The 17,975-nt window shown below is 40.3% G+C and overlaps 1 protein-coding gene across 3 annotated transcripts in view; it reads left to right on the top strand.

The window, feature by feature from the left end:
• The window catches only part of NPTN (neuroplastin), a 59,631-nt gene that overhangs the window by 22,352 nt on the left and 19,304 nt on the right, over nt 1–17,975 (top strand). For 2 of the 3 annotated variants that reach the window (XM_040599995.1, XM_040599994.1), the window contains exons 2-4: nt 3,507–3,854; nt 9,352–9,520; nt 14,117–14,211. In XM_040599995.1, coding sequence (XP_040455929.1) covers nt 3,507–3,854; nt 9,352–9,520; nt 14,117–14,211 — 612 coding nt within the window. The remainder of the gene's footprint in view (nt 1–3,506; nt 3,855–9,351; nt 9,521–14,116; nt 14,212–17,975) is intronic. The other variant, XM_040599996.1, reaches the window with a different exon arrangement.

Below are 17,975 nucleotides of genomic sequence, written 5' to 3'. Positions count from 1 at the left end.
CTTTGAAAGCTCCTGAATGTTGGTGGCAGTTTGGCTGTGCTGTTCCATATGGGGCTGATGCTTGTAAGCTGAAAATGGTTCTTGCAACCAGTGCTTCCTACAGGTTACACTTCGGAAGTAAGACAGCTACAAATCACAATTAAGGGCAAGTGTACAGTTTTAAACACATAGAGTATAAATCACTTTAACAAAACCTTGACTTCTTGGCTTGATCTGTGTTTTAATATGCATTTGTTCTTTTGGTGCTCCTGTCCCTAGAATTCTGCAGAACATAGTAATAACAAAGCAGCGAGTACTGTTCTTGGAGAAGACCAAGTAAGGGAACTGTTGGGATCCAAAAGCCTCTTATGTAAGCAATGAAATCTGTATAGTGTCATTTTCTGTTTGGTTTTGCACAATTATGGAAATTACTCACTATTGCCAAAAAGCAGGAGTACTTAAATTTCCAGACTCCTGTTGTGTTACAGGGAGCGTTCTTTGTAATATTTAGCTTCCCCCCCCCCCCCCTTTTTTTTTTTCCTCTTTTCTTTTACAACATGGCTGCTTGGTACTGGCAGACTTCATCTCTTTGTGCAGCTTTTGGCTAGAAACCTTAATCGGAAATGGCCCTCTGGCAGATGTACAGTAGCTGGAAGCATTGCCTGAACTTACTGATGATGTTTGCTGTATTGCCTTTGCTGTTTCTGAATGACTGAAAATGCAAAACAATAACCTGAGACTCTTGTGTAGAGTTTTTAGTAGCACTGCCAGTCCTTTATAATGCAAATTTTTTATTAATTTGTATATGGAGGCTTTCCTACCACCTTCATTCTCATTTGTTCTTCCAGGATTTTATTCTAACCTGGAATACCTTTTCAAAGAGCATTTTTATCCCTTGGTGGGGTGGAGAGGGCCACCAAGTTCAGTTTGTGTTTCTCTTTGCCATCATTATGGAGTTATCTGTGCTGATGACATGATTACTAGGATGAGGATAGAGTGCATTGAAATATATTGTAATCTGAGACATTGTTTTTCAAGAGGATTTGAAACTGATGGAAATGGAGGGTTTAAAACTTAAACCCAGAGAATATTTACTAAAGAGACCTTTTGATGCAGTTGTCCAGTTTAATCTTTTTAAATTATTTTTAGGCTTTGTGCAAAAGTTGTAATACTTTCAACAGCTTAGTGGTTGCAGAATCAGATCGAAACCTGAAAGCTTTTGACAGCTTGTTTTATCCAAATTACTGATACTTCTTTTAATAAGAGGATTTACAGTACTTTTTCATACCACATATGTGTATTGTGTAGCCCCAGCAGCAGTGCAGCTCGATTATTTTAAAATACACAATTACACCCCTTCATCCCTGCTACAAAGGCTAGGTAAGCCTTTCTTGCAGTAATGGTTGCTCAGTGGCTGGGGCAGCTGTAGAAGTAGGATTGAATTGCAGCTTTAGGGTTTTTGGTCGCTTGGCCTTTGAATTCAGGGATGTGTTATACGACAGGGGAGTTCATCATCTTTGTCAGTGTGTAATGGAAACTGGGAACCTGAAGCGGAGGATCACTTTCTGAGCGTCTTCCCTGAGCAACTGTCATCTCTTCAGCTGTGACTGGCATTTCAGTATTATGGTGGAAGGCTATAGTATAGAAGAGAGAACCACTAAGCCTTGGAAATAAGCTAGCCTATGCCATATGCTAGTGCTTTAGCCTGTTGTGTTTAGTAAACCACGCTGAGATAGGTGCCAGTCTTGCTGTTTGATTTATGCCTCTACGAGAATACTAAGTCATCCTTCTTCAGCATCCCTTGAAATGGGGACAGTCCAGCAGAGCAAGATCATAACCCGGTCTCCTGTGTTACCTCAAGCAGCAGTGTTGAAAACAGCGTGATCCTTGTTAACCTCAAGGGACAACAATGGTGGTTGTAGTGCAGTTTGTAACCCCTGGTAATTAGGGCACTTCTAGTGCAGTAGCTTTTCCTCTCTCTTCCTGCAATGGATTACTTGCTGTAGTATTTCTGCTGAGCACAGAGCTCGCTTACTTTAGTGTAGGAGTAGAAGGCTGGCAAATCCTTGTCAAATGAGTTTGTAAGTGAAACAATTTCTGAGGTTAATATTTTTGAGTGTTTGTTCTTGTAGCTGTTACTTGTAGCTACAGCACAATTGCTCTTCAAATGTGACTGTGCCAGCAATGAACGGTTTCTCTGTGTGCTCTGGAAACTCTTGGTCTTGTTTTCTTGCCCAAATGATTCTTCAGGGATGCATCTATAGTGCAAACTTCCCATGTAATTGTCAGTCAATGTACAACTGTTTGTTTCACTGATTCATGAGCGTGGTCAAATGATGTGTGTGGGGAAGTGCTATTTGATGGGTGTACATCAGAAATTTTTCCAAGGCTTGAAGTCCCCCTTTCAGTTTTCTAAAATCTGTTGAATTGTCTTTCAATCCTCTTCCTGGAAATAAGCTGTGAATTTGAGGAGAGGGATGAAACAATCTTGAGTTTTATCAGCTGTGTGGCACTCTTAACTCTGCTTGCTGATGAGAAGTCCTGCTGCCCATGGCACACAGCAGTATGATGGGTTTTGCTGCATAATCTGTCTGGCCAGCTGTATTCTAATCTTTTAGGGGGGGGCCTGGCGGGGGAAGAGACTAGCTTTAAGGCAACACTGTTTTCAATAGATAGCTTTGAAAATAGGATTGAAGGACAATTTAGTATGTCTGTGCTCTTAACACAGCTCTGAAGCTGGTAAGTATTGAAGGATTTGATGCCATAATAAGGGTATTTTGGCCTGACCACTGAATGTCAGTATGGCATCTCATTTCAGAAGGCAAAAATCGTGTGGTCTGTTCAAGTACCTTTACTGTCTGTTTCCTAATGAATGAAACTATCTTTTGGCCTGTCTGCGTATATACCACTACAGTTCCCTTTTACCTTAGAAGGTAGTGAGGCTTCTGGAGCTGTGGCGATCTAGCTACTTCAGGAAAGTAGGTCACTTGCATCTTGGGGAGTTCCCTGCCTCAGAAGTCCAAAATAGATGGAAGAAAAGGTCAAAACAGAGTTCACAGTTGTGAGCTGTGTAGGGCCCAAGATTAGGGCTTTTCCCTTTTTTTCCGATGTAGATAGGTCATATAAAACAAGAAAACTCTGAATCAGAGAAAAGACATCTGGCCACGAACACTGAACACTTGCCAATTACAAGGTCCATGCAACTGTAGAAGGCTTGAAAACCCATCAGTCTGCTCTACAGCTCTGAGCTGGCTGGTGTGTGTGGCAGCCGTGGCCCGGAGTGGCCAGGGCAGGCACTTCATGCTGTGAGGCTGTGCCTCCTGTGAGTGGGGGTGCACTGCTTTCAAACTGTTGTTGACCTCCATCTGCAAGTGGTCCATGTTGTGCTTTTTCTATGAAAGTTGTGGTATCATAGATGCTAATGTCTTACTTAACTCTTTGTTTTCTGCACCTCATTGCTTTGTTCTTTATAAGATCTTTTGTTTTCTGCCGCTCTGTCACTGCGTTTCTGCTGCCCCTCCCTCTAGCTGGGTTTGTCAAGTCGCCCATGTCAGAAACTAAACTCACGGGGGACGCCTTTGAACTGTACTGTGATGTGGTTGGGAACCCCACTCCAGAGATCCAGTGGTGGTATGCTGAAGTCAACCGGGCTGAGTCTTTCAAACAGCTGTGGGATGGCGCTCGGAAGCGCCGTGTCACCATTAACACTGCCTACGGGGCGAATGGGGTGAGTGTGCTGAGAATAACCCGCCTTACCTTGGAAGACTCTGGGACTTACGAGTGCAGGGCCAGCAACGATCCCAGGAGGAATGACTTGAGGCAAAATCCCTCCATAACGTGGATTCGAGCCCAGGCTACTATAAGCGTCCTTCAGAGTGAGTCCGGCACCCTACAGTAGTGGCACTGTAGTATCTAGAGACAGTCTAGTGACCCTTACCCTCCCGTTACCCTGATAAAACCCTCTGCTACCTTGTCCTGTTGTTTTGAACCCAAGACTGCTCCTCTACCTGTAGTGCTGATGTCGTCTGCCATCTGTGTCTCTTCTCCTTAGGATCAAAGGACTCGGGGAAAATCTATGGATCTGTTTTATAGCTTCCGTGTGAAAACAAGCCCTGTGTTGAATTTGTTTATCCCCTACTCCTTTTAGTTTTGTGGTAGGTTTCCAGCCACCATAATGCTGGCTTCTCCACGAGTGCCTTTATATTTGTTTTTCTGTTCTTCCCAGGTCTAACCATTTTATTTTTATTTCTTCTGTTTCCTTGGAATTTCTCTGAATGCCTTCTCACGTGGTTTTGGTTGCATATATGCTTCTGTTCAAATCCTTTCCTTTTAGTTATGTGTGATGTTTAATGTTTAGATTTTTCCATGAAGTTGTGGTGTTTCTTTTCCTTTCTGAGCAGCAGCATGTTTCTAATGAGTTCTCTGATGCAGCAGCACTGAACTGATGCAGCTATTCTTAATCCAGCCTATGAAGGGGGGGGGGGGGGGGGGGGGAGAACATAATTTGTTGAACTAATAACTTTAATAACTTTAGCTAAATGACTTTCATCTAAGAATGTAACTTTTGGCAGCAGAAAAGCTTTCAAAAGCAGAGAATGTAGTTGACCCAGAATTGCTTTTTGTTCTTTATTTTGTTACAAGACTTTTCTGCATTCAGCTTGCTTTTAAAGTGGTCCCAGACCAATTTGGAAATCCGCATTGTCAGAGAGTAGAGAAGAATCCTGTTTCATTTTGTTTAAGATGCAAAACTTCTTCTGCATTTGCTAACAAGGTGAAGCAAATGTCTAAGGAGTTATAGGTAGTGTCAATTAAATTTGCAACATGAGCCTGCTGCATGGAGGTACAGGAGAACTTGCTTTCTCAATTATTTTTTCAGTGTCCTAAGGTGGCAAAGAGTAGAGCATAGGTGTTGTCTTGCTACTGTACTCTGTGCATAAAGAAACCCTTTATGTACCACTTAGAGCTTTGTCTGGGTACAAAAATGTCAAACTCTGTAATTATGTCTCAGTTATGTTTTTGGATACATTAAAACCAATCAGCCAAAAAAAAAAAAAAAACCCACAACCAAAAAACAAACAGAAAAAACCCAAACAAAACAAACCACCCCAGACTCCCTAAAGCTTGATGCTGCAGTTGTCACTGCTGGATCAGAGACTTTCCCCTGGGAAATGGAAACATTGATATGTGTGAAGAAACAGATAGTGAATCCAATGAGCGGACTGACTTGAAAACTTAAGTGCCATTGGGTGGTTCAGCTCAAACCTGCTCAGCTTTCAGTCCTAATGCTTGATTCTTCCTTTGTCCTTTGAGGTCCCAGAGAACTCAGATGCATAGATTGCTTGCATGACCTACAACAGCAAGAGCTGGGTAACTTCAGGAAATTATACTGCCTTCAGACAAAGCAAAAATAAAAAAAAAAAAGTCTTCTAGGAAATAATGTCTTCTGGAAATCCCCTCTACCCCTGTTAAGACATTTAGGCACCTTTCTTTGTGTCCAGTCAGTTTTAGTAACCTACTGAGGGAGAAAATCCTTTTCATATAAAAAGTCACCATTTGGGAACGAGTTACTGTGAAGATGTCTTCGTATGGAAAGTGGATTTTTCCCCTCTCAGGGCATTGATATTAACCTGCTCTGGGGTCTGAAGTTTAACCTTTTGTCTTCCTCCTCAGTTAACATTGTCTTGTTGCATCTCGTGCTACTAACTCTGAAGTGTGTATCGTGACTTCATTGCTAAGTGCCTTGTGCTTGGGATAATGCTTCTGCTTCAGTGTTTTACTTGTTGGGGGGGGAAATGTTGAACCAGATACTTTAATGCCTTCACTCTGTAATATTGTGTATATTAAGAGATCTGACCAGCTACTGCTTGGGAGACAGACCACTTGGACATCAAACTCCTGCGTGACCGTGCTGGACGTGGACATAAGGGGGGGAAGCAGGTTTCCAAGCTGTCCCTGGAAGGTGGACACCATCTTATCTGAAGCTGCCCAAAATGCCTCAGCTGCTGTATTGTGTGTGTGAACACAATTTGTCTTTGGAATGGGGATTTTCTGACTAAACAGTGTTGGAGTTTCCAGCTAATGCTGGCCATTTTGCTGCTGGGTTTATTTGATCACTGAAAGGGAACATCAAACATACCAAAAAAGCACAACCTCTTTTCACTGCCCTTTAAATCACAGCTTGTCTTCAATACCAGAACTGAAGTGTAGAGAGGTCAAGTGCAACTTGACTTTTAAGTTAGTACCCAAGAACTAGCATCTGGCTTCTATCTCATTCCTAATTTGGAAAAAGAATTTCACTTATTGATGGTTGGGGATTTGATTGGTTTTTAACTCTAAAACCTTGATCTTGCATAAAATGGGCATTTTAAGTGATGTATAAAAAGAGACTGTTCAGCATCTTGCTCTTTTAAGTGGATATCCTTCTTTGGATGTCACTGTCCTGGTAGTATTCCATTTGCAGTGTTTCTTCTAGAATTAAATCAGGCTAGGACTGCCAAATCACTTTTTGAAAATATAAACAAATTAAAGAAACATAAGTGTAGGTAAAAGATGTAAATGAGACTGCAACTGCCTTTAATTTTCTTAACCTAAAACTCAAAAAGTTGCAAGTCAGACACAAAAGGCCCCAGCAAACTTTGCCCCAGGTGAAACGAGCTCGAGACAACTGTAAGTATTTTCTGGACATCACACCTTAGCAGAGGGGTAGTTAAGAAGAGGTGTCAGTTAGCAGGAATATTCATTTGGAGCTTCAGGCAGTTTTTTTCTATATGTTTTGGTTCATCAGTGTTAGAAGCTGAAGGGTCCATTATCAAAAGAATCTGAAAGCCAGAAGATTACCACTGTCAAAACCCTTCTGGATTAAGTCTTTGACTTTCCAGTTTTTGTAGGGACTAGATTAAATTTTTTTGTGACTTTTTTCCTGTTGCTAGCATTTGTATAATGCTTTCTGATGGCCACACTTATGCTTTCCGTTTCTAGGACTGCTGCAGGCTCATCACCACTTTAGGTTGTGTCTCAGCACAGCACAGACAGCTTTAGCATCTGTTAGAATGGCCCTTGCTAGGTGTGTTGCAGTCTCTGTTAAGAGTGGCCTGAAGCCCGTCTTGCCGACATCCTCCTCCTAAAAGGGAAACACTGCGTTTATTTTTCAGGCTGCAGACTTGAAGACACTGCTTTTATCATCAAAGAAAATTATTAAAACAAAAACCAGTATGATCAGTGAATTCTAGCAAAATTTTATTTCTCTAACATGCTGACACTGAATTATTATTTCAAACATATTGTTAAAAATATTTCCAGAGCTCTGTTAGTATTTTTGTGAGAATGCACACAAGCTTTTTGTTGGGAATTGAAAAGCAGACAGAGCAGTCCAGTAATGGTATGGTTGTAATAAAACAAATTTGTACCCTGTAGGACCCAGATAGATTCTTGCATGCATAAAATTTCCCAGCATGGGAAAAATGAAGCAGAAACACAGTTGAAAATATGCGCTAATAGTGAAGTGTCTAAGAGAAGTGTCAAAAACCTTCTGTTATTACAGTACTTGCTAGTTTTTCTGCAGTCAAATGATACTGCTAGGTTTAAGTAGCTGAGAAAACAAACTGTAGACAGTCTACTGAGGAGAGGGGGAAAGGATATGCAAGACTGGAATGGCTCTGTTGAGTTATTATAGGTAGGTGTATTTTATCCCTGCCTTTCTGGGCAGTAAGTACCATACTGTTGGATAGATGAATGTTTTATATGTTGAAAAATGCAGTGTTTCTGATGATGTTGGTATTTTCCACTTCCCCTCATTCTGTTTCATAATTTGTGTTCCAAGGCCTATGCAGATGAATATCCAAAAGACTGCATGACTATGACTAAATTTATGTTCTAAATACTACAAGACATAACAAAATTTACAGGGTTAAAAATTCTGTGCTGACTTGCAAAAATAATGAAGATGTCCGTTAGTGACTGACTTCCTCAGACTCCTGCCCTTTGCTGCTGACCAGAATGCAGAGGAGGCAGCCCTTGCATTCTGAGAGGTTGGTGCTGCAGGAGAGTGGCTGGTGAAATGAGCAGCTACTTCTTTGGAACTCATTTCACCCTTTAAAATAAGGAGATACATCAAAGGTAGAGGGCACACAGCAGCATTTACACAGTAAAGACTGCTCTAGTAGTGGTCTTTAGTTCAAGCTGAAACTATAGCCAATGCTAAATCTAGATATTTTTGGAGGACAAACAGCAAGAATTCTTAAATTTCCTTTAAGCTCTGTCATCCTGTGTTTGGATGTTTTTGTTGGGTTGTTGGTTTTTTTTTACAGAATACTTGAAGCCAGATGTGAGCCATGAGACCTTCAATAGAAAGGTCTTTTTACCAAGCTTGGGGAGAAACTTGTCTCTGAATATTCAAAGAATTCGTCAGCCTTATTTGACAGACAGTAATAGCTGTCTGCATGATCTTAAGAAACTGTGGTTATCAAATGTAAGGACAGTGCCCTCATACTAATCTTATCACTTCTGTAAGGCTTTCCCCTAAAAAATGTGAATTTAATGTTACCAGGTAAGATTATAATGTGAAATAGCCAGGGTTCAGTTCTAGTGCAAGCAGCAAAGCATGTAACTGTTGTGGTCGGTTTATGCAATGGGGCTCACATATTTATTTTTTTTCTTCATAAATGTTTATGTTTAAGGTTACTTCAAAAAACAAATAGTTTCTGACTCTTAACATGGTGTATATCCTCACTTTTTATTGCCAAGAGTTAAGGACCACTTTCAGGTATTCTTAATCAGACTTGTGCCTTACTCACACTGGGTGTTTGCTTGAATTTCAGACACCAGGGAAGTTGTGCTATTTGAAATACCTTGTGTGCACAGAATATTTTCCTTACGTAGACATTAGTATTTTTGTAGGGGGAAGTCTGGAAATAATATTCAGAAGACTGTCTAACTTTTCCATACAGAAGATGAGTTTGTTTTAAACCTTGAAGTAGAGGAACAAAGTAATAGAACCAATAGAAAGAAGTCGCTTCTAAAGGACTAGCTGATCTCTTGTGTATAGTCACAGGATGTGTGTTTTCCCATGTTATGGCCAATAGTGTGTAAAAAATTATTAATAATCTTATGTAGAAATGTGTAGTGAGGTTAAATATATATTTTAGATTGTTTATTTTAATAATTCTCTTTTTTCATATAGGAATGCTGATCTGTAAGGTGTTGCCTTCACTAGTGGTCAGCTGTTTTATTGTGACTTTCTTGATGTCTCCCAAATTAGTGCAGTGACATTCCTTGTGTAGTCTTTTCCCTTCCTGATTCCCCTTTGAATTTTAAACTAGTGTGGCACAATTGGCAGTGAAGATTTGTTGCTATTTAACGTATCCTTTCTTTCAGAGCCCAGGATCAATGCCAGTGAGGATGTAGTGATTCATCTGTATGGTCCGGCTGTCACATTGCAGTGTAATCTCACCACAAGTCCCAGCCCCCTTTCTGCCAGTTACTGGGTGAAGAACGGAGAAGAGATCCCTGGCACTAGAAAATCTTCCAACACTACAGAATACAAGTAAGTCTCCTTGAGATAACCTTCACCGTTACACTGGAGAATGGCAGACCTGGTAGACCTACAGCTTTGGGATAGGTGATGAGATGTCGGGACTCCAAGGTCCCTGGTCCGGCTTCACAGTGGTCACACAAATTTGGTTGGTCTTCATTAAAGGCTCCACAAAAGGTACATCTGTGAACAGCATTAGAAGAAAGAGTCTGGAAAGACCGTTGTCTACAGCTGTCCCAACTGGCTCACGTAAACATAATGTCAATAAAAGCATACTGTAAACATCTCCTCTCAATCTAAACTTGTTTAGCTCTTCTCTAGAGTGTACGTGATGTGTGGACGTAGGCACAGACATGCAGCCTAGTTTTCTTTTCCTCTGTGTTATGCAGTCTCTATCCTATATATGTCTGCATAAAGATGGATCTGCAGCTGTGCATCTTTGTTGTGCAGGGAAATGAAGCACATAAATCACTGCTGAAATCAGCTGGTTTAGTAATTTTCTGGCCTTGGGAGATAAAAAAAGTGTCTTCTCTGAGTTGTTACTGATGAGTTGTCAGACCACTACTATGAAACGATGCCAAATCTTGATTAAACCAGTACAGCTGTATCACTTGTGCTTCTTATTTGTCAGTACATCCAAGTCTTTCAGCATTAATCTCGTCCATGTGTGGATTCTCTGGGTTTGTCTTTACCTTCCATCTAAGAGTGTGAAGGACAACAGAGCATGTACAGCCACCTGTTCTGGTGCACTGTAGCTTGCATCAAGCAGAAATCTTTTGAGGGTTTCTGTGTTCCTGAAGTGAGGCTTTCTTGCCACGGAGTTGATGAGAGCATGTGAAGCTTGCGCAGTGATGCCAACAACAATCTGTTTTGTATGTGTGATTTTTGTGTTCTTTTCTTCCATTTTCTTTACTTGATGCCAGTGTGGATAGCAAATACAACTTTCTGTTCAGTGCTGAGCTAAGATGAAAGAGCACTGGAAGAATGGTTTAACCACTGGTGGTAACTTACTCTTTGGAGACACTAGACCACTTCTGACTCTCCTACTCGGCTGTTACACCAGAAAGAGGTGCCTATGTCTGATCAAGACCCGCTACATTATAGCACATCTGGTTTACTGTTCCTTGCTTGTCCACTAAAGTAAGGAAACATGCCTACACACTCAATGGCTTCTTTCTGTGTCTAGCACAGTACTGTGGGCTCTTTACCGCACTGATGATGCATACTGGCACAGGATTAAGAAATATTAATTAATTATTAATTAATTAAGAAAGGTTTTTGTTGCCTTAGCAAAGCATTGTTTCATCCACAGTATTATGGAAGTTGTGTTTGATGCTGATGTTCAAATTTTTCCTTTTGCTCTCTGCTTTAGCTCACTTTGCATTATCTGTTCCATTTTGCAGTTAAAAAAATAGTCTCATTTAGTTCCCAGATTACATCTTGTTACTTTCTCAGTACAATGTTTAACACTGGGTCTGAGTTTTAAAGGCTCTACTTTCTTATCTAGCAATTAACTTGATGAGCAGTCTTGTCCAAAAGCACCAGCTTGAGTGGTAAAAAAGGCGCTTTGCATCAAGGTTACCGAAAATTGCACATCATTATTTAGGAAGCCAGGTTTTGAGGCTGACTTGTCTATAATCTCTTCCAAGCTGCGGTGGATTTTTCCTTCCAAATTCCTCTGTAAAGGAAGAATTAAACTTGGCTTCAGTTTTAACTTCCTGGAGAAGAAGGAAGTAAGGTGGGCAGACTGTAAGGCAAGCTCTCTATTCCCAGAGAATGAAGGGGCTGCTACAGCATGCCGCAGTCTCGGGGACAGCTTGAGAAATAATAGATTTGCATTTGCAAAGTAGATCTTGAATTCCTGATCATTTTTAAGCTGCTTTGCTGCATGTTGTGGTTTCAGGTTTTCTGTGGCATTTTTTTGTTGCATATGATCACACTGCATTTGATCTGTTTGTTAACGTCTAGTTTGATTTGATCACTTGTGAACATGGAAATACCAGATTTTGTCAGTGAGGATCCATGCAAGTAGTGGCAACATAGTTGTGGTTAACAAGAGGATGTTTCACTCAAGCACTTATTTAAATACTTTGTTAATCTTTTGTGTTCTATTTATTTTCCTCAAAAAAGCTTTAGGTTCTTGGTTTTTCAGTTATTAACATGTGTTGGTCTGCTATAAAATAGTTAGTATTTGAAGTTCAGCATTGTTTGCTATCCAGAAAGCTTCAGAATTTATAGGTTAAGCTACTCCTTAAAAATCCTGCTTTATACAACATCAGAAATTGAATACATCTTTCCTAATTCTTCATTCAAACTTGTTTTAGCTGCTCTTGCTGGAAGCCAGCTGAAATCAGAAAGCTCAGAGTTAAGTATAGCTTTTTAATTCACCATTTTAATTAAAAATGGGCAAGAATTATTTGTAGTGTATTCTTTTACAGCAGAAAGTGCCGGGAAGTGGTTCTGGCCATGCTGTGCTGTCATTGTAGAGACCTGTCCCCTAGTCTACATTCATAGTTTGGAGGAAAAAAGGAGTGACTTATTTGGCAATTCCTCATCAGTTAATTCAGAGTTGTGTAGAAGGTTGCTGAGCTAAACTGAAGAAAATAGTTGGTGGGTTTTTGTTTCTGTTTCTTTTTTTGTTTGGTTGGCTTTTTCTGCATCTGCTGAAAAGTCTACATCTACAAAAAGCTGGGCTTTTACTAAAGCCACAGGACTGGAGGAAGTTGTTGGCTGCACAAACTTGTTTCAGGTGCTTGTTTGTCTTTAAAACTTTGCAGCTGTATCAGTTTACACTTTTTTTAATGATTTATGGTAATAATACTCTAGTACTGGCTGTTGTCAAGCAGTCTGTGTAGAACTGAAAGAATACAGTGTCTTACTTCCTCACCACCCTCCTGAAGCGTTGACTTAAGTGAATAAAAAAAGAAGTGGTCAAACTACGATTCCTTCACTATTAAGGACCTAAATGCAATTACAGAAGGCCAGGTATTCTCTGCCTTCCCTCTCTATTGCAGAGTCGCAAGATAGCCTGGTGATGGGAGCAGTTGGCTGGGGTTGTCTCACTGCAGCTCCGCGGAGTGCACCTTTGCCCGCGGTGTCGGCAGGCATTAATGTTCAGCGTTGCTGCGCACTTCCTAAGGCTGCTTCGCCTGCCTACAGTTTAAATGGCAATTATGCCTTTGATGCTTGATGATTCTTAAGTAGTTGTTCTTTCTGTCATTACGATAATCTGTAATTCTAACTCTGTGAAAAGTGGGTATATTATTGCTTATCCGAAAGACTTATTAACTTTGTAACTAACTTCAGACTTTCACTGGTCGACTCCGGAAATAAGTGCTGTAAACACAATGGAGACTTGGGTCAAAGTATTGTGTTAAACTGAGTGGCTTTTTCCATGTGTCTAAGCAGTTTCCATGCTTCATTCCTTTTTTTTTTTAAATAAAATTAATAATTATATTACTATATATAATAATTAAATAAATAAATCATATAAATAAAATATAAGTGAATTAAATCAATTTAATAATTAAATTATTTTATTACAGTGCTCTTCTGCACAGTTTCTGTTCATCTGCATGCTATTTACTTAATGTGTTTTTAAAGAATAGTAATAATGAAGAAAGCTAAGAAGCCTTTCAGTAAAGGGAGGGAGGGATGAGTAGTACTCTGCCTTATTCTGTGCTGTATGGAGATGTGAATTCTGGGTCACATCATTGTATGCTTCTCTAGTCTAAGATGTCTTTTGTAGGTAAATATTTGAAGAACATACACACAGAGCTTTTTAAGTCATTTGTATCCAAAAGCTTTTTGAAGGACAGCAAAAGCTGGTGAACTTGAAGGTAGCACCATCTTGAGTGTAAAGTTATCTTGGGCAGTTTTTTCCTGGCTTTTTGTTTGGTTGTTGGGGGTGAGGTTTTTTAGTATTTCTTGTTTGTTTTTATTTTGCATTTGTTGCAGCTCTGATTTTCTTCTGGCTGGTTTGCTCCTGTTTTCCCCTCTACTAGTTGTTATTGCATTAGTCTTTCCTAATTTCAAGTGGCAGCAGATTCCTGTGTGGTGTCTTCATGAGTTGACCAGCTTTTGCAGTTTTTCCACTTGCAGCTTGAATCAGAGAAAGCCATTAATGGACCAGTCTCATATCTCGTAAGAGAAAAAGAAAACAGCTTATGAAATGACAGTGTAAGCCTTGATTGTGTCTGTTGCTTTCCAATTGGCCATGCTATGATTTTTTTGAATGCAGATAGTACATACAAATCCAGTTTCTCCCTCAGTGGGAGGTGGTATCTGCCTAATAGCCTAGCAACTGGAGCGTGACTCACATCAAACTAACTGTAGTGCATAATTAACAGGTATTGGGCTCCTTCTTTGCTTTTAAACTAAATGCAGTGTCTCTAGCTAAATTGATACTGACTTTCCAGACTAGAGCTCACCCTTTTTCTAGGCGTACAACATCTCTTACTTCAAGTAGGTATGTCTGTATAACATACCTTCAATTAACAAATGACAGCTGTGAAGTATGGGGGGTAGGGAAATAAATTCCTAGCCTGCTCATTTTTGGTTGCTAACACAGTACTTAACACGGCTCATGTGTTCTCTCCCTGTCTGCAGGATTTTGAAGCCCAGAGCAGAAGAGTCAGGGGAATACTTGTGCGTGTTTGTGTTTTCAAACTCTCCTATAGCCAACGCCACTATAGAAGTGAGAGGTACTATTTTTTGTTGTTGTTGGGGTTTTTTTTTGTTGTTGTTTTATTTCCTCTCCCTGAAAGTGTATGCTTCCACTGCCTCTGCCATCGTGCTCAGTGTCTGTACGAGAGAGCCAGCTCAGGAGGCCTCTTCTCATGATACATAATATGTGTCCAATCCTTGGTTATAATTTCAAGGGAAAGTCTTGCACACAGTTGTAGGGGAAAGATCTCACAGATAAAAGATTATGACCATTGCATTTGTGGTCCACACAAGAGGTACTAAAACACCTTCTAGCACACTTCTGCACTCCTTTGGTAAATCTGGCTATCACAAGAGACCATACCTGTCCAGCAGGATAAAGATTGCTGTAGAATGTGTTTGTGCTTATGCAAAGACAGCTGCTGGTTCCTCCATCTTTCACCGTAAATGAAGCCATCTGAATGTATTCAATGTACTTTGTTGTGAATAGGAAAAGAGTAAGAACCAGCATCTCTCGTGTGGTAGCTTGGAACTGTCTTTTTGTCTGCAGAGACTATTTCAGTTGCTGGGAAAGCCTGGGTTCTGGTTGGGACAGATGTCCTGTACCAGATTGGGGTTTTCCACTTTTGTGCACCATTTTTTCTGTCTTGTGTATGTTAGTAGTCTTCTGACCTCTTTAGGACCCTAAAATAGTGGATAGAAACTGCAAAATGTGAAAGGTTTGCACCAAGCTTTATGGTAGTTCTTGAACAAAAGAATAGTGTTTCTGTTGGACGTACAACATAGGGGTGATGGTGTTTTATACAGTATTAAACTACCGCCACAATACAGTTGTTCGTTTGTTGAATAACTGTGGAAATTACTGGCCCACTGCTTTGCAGTAGCTGTGGTTTGTCCCTTATATGCTGTAGTAAGATGGAATTGATGCAGTATGGCAGCTTTGTTAGTCAAAGGCAGATGAGTTTATAGAAAAAAATGTGTTAAAAAGTCTTGCAAACAGCCTATGTGCATCTGGGACTATACTGATGCTGGTTTTATGAAGGTGTACTGTAAACTTGTTTGAAATCTAAGTTAGCATTACTTACCATCTTCCTTACACATTCAGCTTAAATGTGGAGCTTCCTCTACTGCTGTTTGAAAATAGCAAATGGGAAGGAGGAAGCTTCACACTATCTCTTAGCACCCCTGTGCCAGTGATGCAGCCTGTCCTGATCTATATTGTGATCATTGCTGTTTAAATTGGGTATCACAGATCTGTAGCAAAAGCTGACAGCTGACCTCTTTCCTGGGAACTTCTGGTGCCCCACTGCATGGTCAGGTTCCTGAATCCGAAGTGAGGAAGTGGGGGTAATTCGGCAGTCTGTGTGAAATGACAAATGCAACAGTATTATTCTGAATGCCATCTTTCCTCTCTAGAGGACAGCGCTTTTTGAACCATACAGTTTCCTGGGGAAGAGAAATATTGCCATATAAATAAGCATTCTGACAGATTGTTGTACCAAGAAAAGCTTGCTGATTTTCTGTATCAATTTTAAAAGGTTTTTTTCCCATGATTTTGCATAAAACAACCTATCAAAATATACCTAGTGTTTAACCAGATCTGGCACAGAAGCTATCTGTGCAAGGGAAGAAGGAAATTAAAATATGTGCGCGTGCAAGTGCACCCCAAGTTCCTGTTGGCCCAGCTAAGAGGTGTATGGCATGTGAACACATGAGAAATGGACTTACTGATTAAAAATCTTGACTGAATCTCTAGAAGTAATTATTGCCTTGCTTATAGCAAGTTGAGTTCAAACTTACGTTGTACTTCTGGTCACCATGTCTTCTGGGTGTTGAAGGTATATTGGTGTAGGGTTGGGGTTTTTTTCTTTTTTGGGGGGCTTTTTTTGCATTCTGCTCTTACACTGTAGCTACTAAATCTTCTAATATCTCAATTAACAACTTATAGTCCTTTCTGCCTTCTCTAGATTGCTTTGGGTGACAAACCACTTTTAGAGACAGGAAGTTTAACTTTGGTAATAGATGAAGACCTTTTAAAGCTTTGTATACATCTCTGCTGTCTGCTGCCAGACAGGGACACTGAGAGAACTTGGCAGAGAGGTTTCCAGGGGCGTAGGATTTAACACTGTAGAAAGAAAGAATCATATCTGAAGTATTGGCACAAAAGGTAGAGGGAAAATAATAACTAACAACTTTTCACAGGTAACTTATACATAAATACAAATGAATAGTCATCAGTTAGAAGTTAATGACTCCAGCACCACTCCTGGGAGGTATTACACCTGCAGCTTGCTCTGCAGTCGCAGTCTGGGACTCAGTAACTCTATTCACCTGCTCCTCCATAAAGCATTGCAAGAGTGGCTGATGTGCCTCAAATTCCTCCTTGGCAGAAAGAAGTATCAGGGCTTGTCTGGGGTGGGAAGTACTTTGTCAAGTCATCTGCAAAGCAAATTGGAATGCATGTGTACTTTTAAACTGAAAAGATGCTTTCCTTTCGAACTCCTGATATTTGGAAACTTTAGTAGTAATAAATTTGGGCTGCATTTAAAAGCACAAGTTAGAGAACTTTGCAGTCTTTTTGCAGTCCTGGTATTGTACATGAATTCATTCCGATCAGAGAGTACTCATTTAGTCACTGCTCCTGGAAGAGCCATACAGCTGAACTTGTATCGCACATGCTTTCTTGGATGTAAATGTCTCTGAATAATATCCATGCTAGTGGCAAAGAATATACGGGCGCTTTTTTTTTTTAAAAAAAAAAGGGAAGGCATTCTCTGAGACTCCTGCAATTTGGTGTAAATATTCTACATATTCTGCCAAAGAATTCTTGAAGCAAACAGATTTTTGATACTAATTCATGTGTGGAGATGTTTCCTAGTTGTTAATCAAGGCATATGTGATGGCATTGATGCATGAATCTTGTTTGACCTTGCAGCTGCCATAATTTAATGCTTACCTGCATGTGAGGCCTGTCGCAGTATTTGTGGTTAAGCAATTGTACATAGATTTAATGGCTTAATTGTGAATTGTAATTATACTGCAGTTTTTAACTGCTGATGCACATAGAAGTGATGGTTTTGAATATGAAAGTGCTTGTAGACCAAAATAGTGACTTTCTGACAACTTGTGAACAGCTTTAACAAATGCCTCGCAGCAGATGTAATCCAGGATATACCAGTGCCATTTGCCTTTTATGTAATGTTGCCTGTTTTCTTCCTGAATCTCTACATGTGCTGCGTAAGAAGCTTAAAAATTCAGAAACATGAGCTTCACGTTAGAATTGCTAGGTGTGCTTGCATATTGAAAGCAGATTTTCTTGGTAAAAAAAAATGACTAGGGCAGTGGTAGTATGAAAATACTGGGGCTTAGTGTCGTTCTCTTGGAGTTCCCAGGAATGGCTTAAGTCTGCTTCCCTCAGACAGTCCGGCTGTCGGATAAAGTGTCTGGTGGAGACTTTGAGTATTCTTGCTCAAGTTCTGAGAGCTGTTAGGGCATTGTGTGAGTGCAGATCTAAGCCTGAAATAACAGGCTGGGTATAATACAAGTATTAGGAGGATTCTGCCTTGAGGGAGGGATCTTTTTCCCACCTTTTGTTTTTGCAGTGAAGTCGGCTGGCTGAGAGCGTTGCAGGTGACCAGGACATGATGTATGACATGGCTATTTTCAGCAGGAACAGTGGTGATGATCCTGCCAGGCACTAGCCAGGATGCAGTGTGTGCTATCTACCAAAAAAGTATGCTTTTTTAAATTGTTTTGTTGCCACATGGTGGAAATACCTGCAGTGCTTTTGCAGTGTTGTGAT

This window comes from Falco naumanni, chromosome 7 (assembly GCF_017639655.2).
Source record: "Falco naumanni isolate bFalNau1 chromosome 7, bFalNau1.pat, whole genome shotgun sequence".
Taxonomy (NCBI): Eukaryota; Metazoa; Chordata; class Aves; order Falconiformes; family Falconidae; genus Falco; species Falco naumanni.
This window is presented reverse-complemented; position numbering and strand designations above follow the sequence as displayed.